This window comes from Echiichthys vipera, assembly GCF_963691815.1.
Source record: "Echiichthys vipera genome assembly, chromosome: 16".
NCBI classification, from domain to species: domain Eukaryota; kingdom Metazoa; phylum Chordata; class Actinopteri; order Perciformes; family Trachinidae; genus Echiichthys; species Echiichthys vipera.
Genome location: NC_139841.1, coordinates 28,451,597 through 28,462,922, shown reverse-complemented (window position 1 = coordinate 28,462,922; position 11,326 = coordinate 28,451,597). Strand labels below are relative to the sequence as shown.

At 49.4% G+C, this 11,326-nt stretch overlaps 1 protein-coding gene across 1 annotated transcript in view; it reads left to right on the top strand.

Moving 5' to 3' along the window:
• Window positions 1-218: 218 nt before the first annotated feature.
• Window positions 219-11,326, top strand: part of myo18b (myosin XVIIIB) — a 43,070-nt gene continuing 31,962 nt past the window's right edge. The window contains 10 exon segments of the mRNA XM_083929758.1: window positions 219-373; window positions 3,037-3,210; window positions 3,701-3,844; window positions 6,652-7,131; window positions 7,454-7,517; window positions 8,203-8,483; window positions 9,797-10,007; window positions 10,091-10,216; window positions 10,219-10,232; window positions 10,823-10,923. Of these exon segments, the coding sequence (XP_083785884.1) occupies window positions 3,172-3,210; window positions 3,701-3,844; window positions 6,652-7,131; window positions 7,454-7,517; window positions 8,203-8,483; window positions 9,797-10,007; window positions 10,091-10,216; window positions 10,219-10,232; window positions 10,823-10,923 (1,460 nt within the window). The 5' untranslated portion in view covers window positions 219-373; window positions 3,037-3,171.

Sequence of the window (11,326 nt, the reverse complement as noted above, 5' to 3'; positions counted from 1 at the left end):
ATGCATTTGGTGTTGTTGGTGTTGTCTGTGTTGTTGTTGAGACCGTTTCATTGTTGGTTTCTTCTTCTGCTCCTCTGGTGTCCAGGAGTTCATTAAAGCCCCCCCTCGCCCGTCACCCTGCCCCTCTACCCCCCCGAGCCTGCACATATTTATAGCCCTGCTGCTTATCACTGTGGGATTGGCTGCAGACCCCCCCACTCTATTTCTGACTCCGTCACTGCTGCCCCGCTCAGTCTGCAGTGGAGTTTGTGTGACTGTGGTGGTGTTTGTGTGACTGCGGTGGTGTTTGTGCGTCCGCGGTGGTGTTTGTGCGTCCGCGGGACTCTCAGGATCCGTAAACCCTCTGGAACTTCGTCTTTGCTGCTTTTCAAAGGTACGTGTCGTTGATTGTGTCGTTTTCCGTCCACAGACAGTTCCTCTTTAATGACATGCCTCAGGTTTTATTATTAGACGTGTGACCGAGAGAGAGGCCTGACATATAGGCTAACGGAGGCTGAGAGAGAGGCCTGACATATAGGCTGACGGAGGCTGAGAGAGAGGCCTGACATATAGGCTGACGGAGGCTGAGAGAGAGGCCTGCGGAGGCTGACACAGGCCTGAAGGAGGCCTGCGGAGGCTGACGGAGGCTGAGAGAGAGGCCTGCGGAGGCTGACACAGGCCTGAAGGAGGCCTGCGGAGGCTGAGAGAGAGGCCTGACATATAGGCTGAAGGAGGCTGACGGAGGCTGCGTGAGGAGCCGGGCTGTGATCTGTGACTTTACTTCGGACAGAGAGTAACGCTGTCAGAGCAGAGTCATTGGGTTTTTGTTGTTTCGGTCTCTGGTGGACGTCGTTTCCAGAGACGACGCTTCATAAAAGAGTCGTAAAAGGGTCGACTCGTGTGTGGGATCAGTTTCAAACACGCTCTGGAGACTGAAGGGGTCAAAAATCAGTTTAAGTCAAAGAGGCTCCACAGAGAGAGTTTTAGTGTTTGGTGTTGAAACGAGTTGAGTTGTTTACAGGCACCAGCTGGGGGGGGGGGGGGGGGGGGTGGGTCATACGGTGTGACCCACATTTAAATCCAGAGCGGACGTTTGCAGTGAGACACGAGCCTCTGACTCCAGACTTAATCCAGAGTTCAGGAAGTGTTTAAATCCAGAGTTCAGACGAGAAAAGTGGAAACACTGGACTGAAGCAGGGATCAAAGTGCACGTTTGACAGAAATGAGAGTAATAACCTTTATTTATGTCCCACTTTAGAAACATAAGAGCTGAATGAAGAACATGAGAGACATGAAGTACATAAAAAAGAGTCTGTAAAGGTTCAAGAAGAAGGTTCAAACCAGAGAAAAGTGTCGTTTATTCATTTTACTCGTTACATTTGGTCGATGGCGATTTTAAGTTTTTATTACGCTCTGAAAAAAACTAGTTCTGGAATTTCCACGCCAAACTTTTGTTGGAAGCTCAGCATCACTCGGACAAAGATTGTGTAGACGCCAGACTGCGGAGCGGGAAACAGTTCCTGAAAGACTTCTGTGGTTCACCGTACGGCCTAGTATGGTAAACTTCCTGTCGTTACAGTCCCCGCCTCCTGGTCTCCCCTCAGCCCGTGTCCTGAGCTCTCATTGGCTCCTGGAGCTCCAGATATTCAGCCTGTTAGAAATCTGAAGTCTGAGAGGATCGCGTTTCTAAACACTTCACGTATCACGCTCGAGCGACGATACACGAGCGCCGAGCCTCCGATCACACCAAGGTCTTAACGCGCAAACCTGTTTTTTGTTTGCCCGTTCACATCACGTCTTTAGAAGTTGCCCATCTATGGATTTCTGTGTGAACAGCTCATGCTCCTGAAGTGACCCGCATGCGCATTTGATCATGTATGACATCACGCCACGACGGTGTTAGACGTAGACTTCTCTCTATCGATCCCTTTGGGATGACTCCTGCAAGGAAATTGAGTTTCCAGCAACAAAAACACGAGGTTTTACGGAAGCGAACATGGCGACGGAAACCGGTTTGGTAGAACTTTATTAACCCGACTCTCTCCGGACGAGTTTGGGTCCTCCGCGCTTCACTCGTCCAGCTGGGATCGCTCCACAGCAAAGTGATCTCAGGAGGCGTGGCCTTATCAAACATCCCTGCATATGATTGGACAAACAGCTTGTCCGTCATCTTTATTGATGTGCAACTTCAACCGCGCACATGGAAACCGACCTGTGACGCAGGGAAAAGCCAAACCCCGTCGGGAGAAGAGCGAGAACAGTTCAGAGTCGTTCTCTGGTTCTTTAAAGATAAACATTCACTAGATTAGAGACACGAGTGAAACAGCAGCATCCATGTTGACGCCTGCTTCCTCGACGCGAGCCGCCATTGTTGAATCACAACAGTCGCTTCTCCGCTACGTCACATCTTTAAAACCTGATTGGCTCCACCTCCTGAAATCACTTTGCTTTGGAGCGATCACGGTGGAGTCAAGGAGGAACGAAAGCCATCTGGCGAGAGTCAGGTTAGGACTAAAAACGGTGTGTGAGCCACCGGCGCCTGCTTCACTGCTGTCCTCCATGTTTGTTCCTGCTCACGTCTGTGGCACACTTTTTTTCAGTCAACTTTATTTGTCATTCATTTATAAAACAGTGCAGCTCGGGTCAGAGTGACGCCAAAGTCACGTTAAATGCGACCTGACTGTTCAGATACGGGTCAGTTATGCTGCTGAACAACAACTGTCAAATACAGTGAGTTCAGCCATGTTGTGTCTCTTTTGTTGTTGTTATTCAGTTGTTGTATTTATAAAAACAACAAACAAACAACATGTTGGCGTTCTGTGTCGGCCTGCAGCCTTCGTCAGCCCCCAGAGTTTAACTTTTATCACCAGGACTGAAACTTTTTGACTTCCAGAACCAATAAGAAGTTTAAGAAGCCGGTAAAAGTGTAAATTATGACGGCAGAATGAGAAATAACGCGGAGGTGAGACGGTCTAAAAGAACGAAGCACACACGACGTCAGAGCACGATCACGTCTGACCGCTTTAACACTTCTGTCACTTTTCTGTCTCCACTCAGGTTGTGTGTCCCTCTCTGCACACACACACACACACACACACACACACACACACACCGCCATCGCCAACGCCACTCTGACATCACATCTGGCTGTGACCCCCCCCCGACCCCACCCCCCCCCCCCCACCCCCCACCATGGCGCTGTCGTCACGCTTGAAACTGTGGGAGCAGAAGGGAGGTGCAGAGTTACTGCATGCTGCATGTTTGTGTGTGTGTGTGTGTGTGTGTGTCTGTGTCTGTGTGTCTGTGTGTGTGTGTGTGTCTGTGTCTGTGTGTCTGTGTCTGTGTGTCTGTGTCTGTGTGTGTGTGTGTCTGTGTGTGTGTGTGTGTGTGTGTGTGTCTGTGTGTGTGTGTGTCTGTTTGCGTGTGTGTGTGTGTGTGTGTGTGTGTGTGTGTGTGTGTGTGTGTGTGTGTGTGTGTGTGTGTGTGTGTGTGTGTGTGTGTGTGTGTGTGTGTGTGTGTGTGTGTGTGTGTGTGTGTGTGTGTGTGTGTGTGTGTGTGTGTGTGTGTGTGTGTGTGTGTGTGTGTGTTTATATTCTGAATATAAAGAGTTTTATTTAACGTGCATGTGTGAAACTGTGCATGTGTGAAACCGTGCACGTGTGCGTCAGCGTGCGTCTGACCTCCTCACAGTCACTTCCTGTTTCCCTCCGTCACGCTGCAGATAAAGGAGGAGAAGACGCCCGTGGCCGCCGCCGAGCCTCCTCCGCCCCTGTCCGCGGTGCCGGGCGGCTTCCTGAAGCAGCTCGTCCGAGAGACGGAGAAGGAGACGCGGGTGAAAGAGCCGGAGGCCAAAGACGAGAGAGCGGTGAGGGCGGCTGCGATTCTCCGGTTCACAGGTTCAGCGGTTCGATGCTCGCACTTTCAGTTCAGACTCAACGAGAGTCCGAGTTCTTTCACCCGCACATCATCAGTGTTGTTTCCTGGGATCTCCGGGTGTTTGGGGTCTTAACAACAGACACCCTCCTCCAGGCGACCCAGCCGAGGCGGATCAGACCCCGGCCTGTGTCCAAGTGGCGTTCTACTGCCCCCACTGCTCTCCGCTCTTCAGCCAGAGCCACCTGGAGGCTCGCTGCCGCCTCCACGTTGTTGCCTATATCTCTCTCCTTCGGTTGGCACCTGTTACGCCCAGTGTGCCATAGGCCTTGCTCAAGGAGTGACCGGCAAAACCCCGACTGCCCACCTCCACCGGCACACACCTGGTCCTCCAACCGTTCCTCCGACAGTCTTCCACCAGCTCTTCGTACTTTTCCCTCTTTCCTTCATGAGCCTCCTCCGTCCTCTCCTCCCAGGGAACCGTTCGCTCCAGCAAGAGGAGCTGTTCTGTGGCCTCTGAGACCGAGATGATGTCAGGTCTCAGTCTGGACCGGGTGACGTGTGGTGGAAGCTTCAGCTGCCTCTCCAGGTCAGCCGTCATCGCCCAGCATCGGGCTGTGGAGAGCGTAACAGCAGAGCAGTTCTTTGGTGTCTTCTCTGGCTTTTCCCCTTCCCTGACAAAGATATTACGACTTTTTTCATCACGGATTCGACAGAAAGTAGCCGACAGTATTTAGCTGCGAGACGTCGTAGAGTTTGACTGTTGTTTCACTCGATTCAGGGTTTTTTTCTGCGATATATGTTTTTTTTTTTAAATTTTTACGACTTTTTCCTCAAGATATTACGACTTTTTTCCTCAAGATATTACGACTTTTTCCTCAAGATATTACGACTTTTTCCTCAAGATATTACGACTTTTTCCTCAAGATATTACGACTTTTTCCTCAAGATATTACGACTTTTTCCTCAAGATATTACGACTTTTTCCTCAAGATATTACGACTTTTTCCTCAAGATATTACGACTTTTTCCTCAAGATATTACGACTTTTCCCTCAAGATATTACGACTTTTTCCTCAAGATATTGCGACTTTTCCTCAAGATATTGCGACTTTTTCCTTAAGATATTACGACTTTTTCCTCAAGCTATTACGACTTTTTCCTCAAGATATTACGACTTTTTCCTCAAGATATTACGACTTTTTTCTTGAAATATTACGACTTTTTCCTCAAGATACTACGACTTTTTCCTTAAGATATTACGACTTTTTCCTCAAGATATTACGACTTTTTTCTCAAGATTTTACGACTTTTCCCTCAAGATATTACGACTTTTTCCTCAAGATATTACGACTTTTTCCTCAAGATATTACGACTTTTTCCTCAAGATATTACGACTTTTTCCTCAAGATATTACGACTTTTTCCTCAAGATATTACGACTTTTTCCTCAAGATATTACGACTTTTTCCTCAAGATATTACGACTTTTTCCTCAAGCTATTACGACTTTTTCCTCACGATATTACGACTTTTTCCTCAAAGTATTACGACTTTTCTCTTAAGATATTACGACTTTTTCCTCAAAGTATTACGACTTTTCTCTTGAGATATTACGACATTTTCCTCACGATATTACGACTTTTCGCTCAAGATATTACGACTTTTTTCTTAAGATATTACGACTTTTTCCTCAAGATATTACGACTTTTTCCTCAAGATATTACGACTTTTTCCTCAAGCTATTACGACTTTTTCCTCAAGATATTACGACTTTTTCCTCAAAGTATTACGACTTTTCTCTTGAGATATTACGACATTTTCCTCACGATATTGCGACTTTTTCTTAAGATATTACAACTTTTTTCTTAAGATATTGCGACTTTTTCTTAAGATATTACGACTTTTTCTTGAAATATTGCGACTTTCTTCTCCACAGCTTCGACAGAAAGTAGCCGACAGTATTTTGCTGCGAGACGTCGCAGAGTTTGACGAGACTGTTTGTTTGATCCAGAACCGTCTCTCCACGTTTTTAGACGTTAAACGAAACGGAGAAGGAGACGCGGGTGAAAGAGCCGGAGGCCAAAGACGAGAGAGCGGTGAGGGCGGCACAGGTTCAGCAGTTCACAGGTTCAGCGGTTCGATGCTCGCATCTGTGACACAAACAACTTTCAGTTCGACTTTTCACGACTTTTCCCTCAAGATATTCCAACATTTTCTCAAGATCTTACGACTTAGCTAACAGTATTTAGCTGCGAGACGTCGCAGAGTTTGACGTGACTGTTTGATCCAGAACCAACTCTTTACGTTTTTAGACGTTAAACGACACGACATCTCTCCACTTAGACATTTAAGTTTGCGTCGACGTGTAAATCAAATTCTTCTTCATCTACGAAATTTTTCTTAGAAATATTCTGACTTTTCTCCTCGAAATCTGTTTTTTTATTCAAAATATTCCGACTTTTTTCTCAAAATCTGACTTTTTTTCTTGAAATCTTACAACTTTTCTTTAAAACCTCTTTTTTTTCTTGAAATTTTCTGACTTTTTCTTAAACTATTCCGACTTTTCTCCTCGAAATCTGTTTTTTTACTCAAAATATTACGACCTATTTCTCAAAACCTCCCATTTTTTTTCTTGAAACACTAATTTTTCTCCTTAAAATCACTTTTGTCCTCTGAGGGAACAGAAAGTGTCGCTTCACGTTGACCTCAGACTCCAGAGTGACATCGATCTTCTCCTCTAACTCCGTTAAAAACTAAAATGTTGAATTAAAACTCTTTTCCTGTTTTGTTTCCTGCAGCCGAGCAAACTGAGCGACAACCTGGTGCAGCAGTTCCTGCTCCCGGACCAGACTCCTCCCATCCTGGAGGCGGAGATGTCGCTGCGGGCGGAGCAGCTGCTCAACAGCAGCCGGCCCTCGTCCCAGAGGCAGATCTACGCTCCGGACACCGGCGGCAGACGGGAGGTCACGCCGGAGCCTCCGAGGCTGCAGCCGGACACCAGGACGGAGAAGAAGAAGAAGAAGAAGAACCAAGAAGAGGAGAGGATGGAGGAGAGGATGGAGGAGGTGCAGCAGGTGGAGAAGAAGAAGAAGAAGAACCAAGAGGAGGAGAGGATGGAGGAGAGGATGGAGGAGGTGCAGCAGGTGGAGAAGAAGAAGAAGAAGAACCAAGAGGAGGAGAGGATGGAGGAGGTGCAGCAGGTGGAGAAGAAAGAGGAGAGGCAGGAGCCGGAGGGAAGGATAGCAGACACCAGCGTGACAGAGCAGGACAGGAGAGAGGTGCGTGTCCAACACCACAAAGAGAAGCAAAAAGACTCAAAATAGATGCAAAACCAGCACAAAAAGATGCAAAATGACTAAAAATAGATGCAAAACCAGCACAAAAAGATGCAAAATGACTAAAAATAGATGCAAAACCAGCACAAAAAGATGCAAAATGACTAAATATCGATGCAAAACCAGCACAAAAAGATGCAAAACCAGCACAAAAAGATGCAAAATGACTAAAAACAGATGAAACAGAGTCACAGTCACAGTGTCATTGTTACAGTTTCATCATCGTGTCAGTTCACATGACTGTTTGTCGTTGTTTCTCCTGCAGGTCAGAGATGTTTGGTACGAAGCAGGAACAGTGTGGTACGTCCACAAGGAGGGTTACACCCGCGGTGAGTCATCAGCACACACACGCACACACATGCACGCACACACGCACACGCACACACACACACGCACACACACACACACACACATGCACGCACACACACGCACGCACGCACACACACACACACACGTACACACACACACACACACACACATACACGCCCCACTTTAATTGGGACATTTCACAGGTGAAGAATAATTAACCAACAGCAGATCCTGATGTCAGCGTCGTGTCTGAGGACGTGACGTCCGTTAATGTGGATTTCTTTGGTTGGAACTTTGTTTAAAAGCAGATTTAATTTTCTAAGGTCAAGGAATTCTCCCGAAAGATGCAAAACCAGCACATAAAGATGCAAAATGACTAAAAATAGATGCAAAACCAGCACATAAAGATGCAAAATGACTAAAAATAGATGCAAAACCAGCACATAAAGATGCAAAATGACTAAAAATAGATGCAAAACCACCACAAAAAGATGCAAAATGACTAAAAATAGATGCAAAACCAGCACAAAAAGATGCAAAATGACTAAAAATAGATGCAAAACCAGCACAAAAAGATGCAAAACCACCACAAAAAGATACAAAACCAGCACAAAAAGATGCAAAATGAACTCTTTGAACGTCGACAGGTCGGTGACAGGTGCTCTGGTTGCTGCTCTCTGATTGGTCGGTGTGTCTGTGTTTCAGCCACTCAGCTGAAGCCGGATGAAGGAACGCCTGAACTCCCAGAAGGCCGAGCGAGAGTGCGCCTGCAGACGGACGGGTCGCTGCACGACGTGACGGAGCACGAGACGGAGCAGTGTAACCCGTCCGACCTGGACCTGTGCGAGGACCTGAGCGACCTGCAGAGCGTCAACGAATGTGGCGTCCTGCACACACTGAGCAGCCGAGCCAGAGCCGGCACGCCGCTGACGCACGCCGGGCCCAACCTGGTCAACTTCTGGCCTCCGTTACAGACGCACAGCAAGGTGATGCCCTCCTCCAAACGCCCCGAGCTACACCTTTTACGTGTTTACTTATGATGATTCATTTAGACGACACGGTGGTGTGGTGGTCAGCACTGTCGCCTCACAGTATGAGGGTCCCTGGTTCCTGGTTTGAATCCCGGCTGGGGCCCTTCTGTGTGGAGTTTGCAGGTTGTCCCCGTGTCTGCGTGGGTTTTTTCCGGGTTCTCCGGTTTCCTCCCACAGTCCAAAGACGTGCAGGTGTTCGGTTCATTGATGACTCTAAATCACCCGTAGGTGTGAATGGTTGTCTGTCTCTGTTCGTCTCAGGGCGCCCTCCCACTGTGCCTCCGTCCCGTGCCCCGTGCTTTAGGGTCCTTGTCCCCCCCTCCAGGCCCGTTTGTACTCACACTACCTGGGCCTCGGAGAATGCTTCTTGCTGCCTATACGTCATCACGCCGTAACACGTCACACGCATTGATGACGTCATGGCGATGCGTGGCTTTGTTTCCAGATCTTTCCGTAGACCTCGGAGTTTTTGTGCGTCTTGTCGACTGTTTTTGAATCTTTTCATCGACCAAATCTGCAGTAAACACTCCACCTCCGCATCACACCAACGTGAACCTTTCACCGCCATTGTTTGAAATGTCCGCGCATGGTCCCTCCTTCTTTTTTCTACGTCCCAACAGGCGCACAGGAAATGACCTCAGAACCGCCGTAGACCTCGTGCTCGTACACGTGTGCACGCTCGTGCTCGTACACGTGCAAACGTGCTTTACTAAAGCCCACCTCTCCCAAACGGGCCGTGGACGGCAAGCGTGCCGCTCCTAGACGTGGTACGGTTGCACTCACACTGGTCAAAGGAACCAGACTTTAGCCGTGACACGTGCTGGGGCACGGGACGGAGGCACAGTGGGAGGGGGCACGGCACGGAGGCACAGTGGGAGTGCGCCCTGAGCAGAGCTGAAATGAGCGCGTTGACGTCATCAGAGATAACGATGTTTTCTAAAGTGGTGACAGAACAACAGAGTTTTGCTTTGTGAGCTTTCACTTTTATTGATTGGTAGAAAAAATGGCGTCTTCTTCTTCTTCTTCTTCTCCTTCTTCTTCTTCTTCTTCTCCTTCTTCTTCTTCTTCTTCTCCTCCTTCTTCTCCTTCTTCTTCTTCTTCTTCTTCTTCTTCTTCTTCTCCTTCTTCTTCTTCTTCTTCTCCTTCTTCTTCTTCTTCTTCTTCTCCTCCTTCTTCTTCTTCTTCTTCTTCTCCTTCTTCTCCTCCTTCTTCTCCTCCTTCTTCTTCTTCTTCTTCTTCTTCTTCTTCTTCTTCTTCTTCTCTGTCAGACTCCAAAGTCCCGGCGAGGGGAGTCAGTGTGGGACGCCCCCCCTGCTCTGGCCGCTCTGGTCAAACGGGTGTACGTGTCCATGGTGGGCACCAGGAGGGACCACAGCGTGTGCGCGGTGGGACGCAGCGGCAGCGGCAAGACCACGGCGTGCCAGGCGTTCACGCTCGCTCTGCTCAAACGGGCCGGGACGACCAGAGAGAAGATCAGCGGTGAGGAGACGTCCAGTCAATGTTTTTCTGTACGAGTTAAAGAAGTCAAACGGATTAAACCTTCACTCCTCTCGTGTCCCCAGTGGAGCGCGTCCACGCCATGTTCACCGTCCTGAGGTCGTTCGGCTGCGTCGCCTCGCAGCACAGCGACGCGTCCTCACGCTTCGCCACGGTCTTCTCCCTGGACTTCAACCACGCTGGACAGGCGTCCGCGGACACCTGCAGGCACGCACGCACGCACACACACACGCACAGGCACGCACGCACACGCACGCACACGCACGCACACACACACGCACACACGCACACACACACGCCACAAGCACGCCAACGCGCATGCACGCACGCACAGAAGCACAACACACACACACGCACGCAAGCACGCACGCACGCAGCACACACACACACACACGCACGCACGCACACTCACAGACACACACGCCCACACGCACACACGCACACGCACACGCACGCACGACACACACACACACGCCACAAGCACGCCAACACGCATGCAGCACACACACACACAGACAGAGACACACATACACACACACACACTCACACACGCTCACACTCACACTCACACGCACGCACGACACACACACACACACACACAATCTCACACACACACACACACACACCCACACACAAACACACACACGCACACACGCACACACACACACACACACGCACACACACACACACACACACGACACACACGCACACACGCACGCACGCACGCACGCACGCACACACACACACACACACACACACACACACACACACACTCTCACGTGCTTCTCTCTCTACAGACGATGATGTTGGACAAATGGAAAGTGTGTGTGAAAACTCCCGGAGAGAGCAACTTCCTGGTGTTCTCACAGATGTTGGCAGGACTCAGCACGGAGATGAGGTGAGGGTTCACTTCCTGTTACACTTCCTCTTCCTCCTCCTCTTCCTCTTCCCCTTCCTCTTCCTCTTCCTCTTCCCCTTCCTCTCCCTCTTCCTCTCCCTCTTCCTCTCCCTCTTCCTCTCCCTCTTCCTCTCCCTCTTCCTCCTCCTCTTCCTCTTCCCCTTCCTCTTCCTCTTCCTCTTCCCCTTCCTCTCCCTCTTCCTCTCCCTCTTCCTCTCCCTCTTCCTCTCCCTCTTCCCCTTCCTCTTCCTCTCCCTCTTCCTTCTCATCTCCCTCTCCCTCTTCCTCCCCCTCTTCCTCTTCCTCTCCCTCTTCCTCTCCCTCTCCCTCTCCCTCTTCCTCTCCCTCTCCCTCCTCCTCTCCCTCTCCCTCTTCCTCCCCCTCTCCCTCTCTCTCTCCCTCT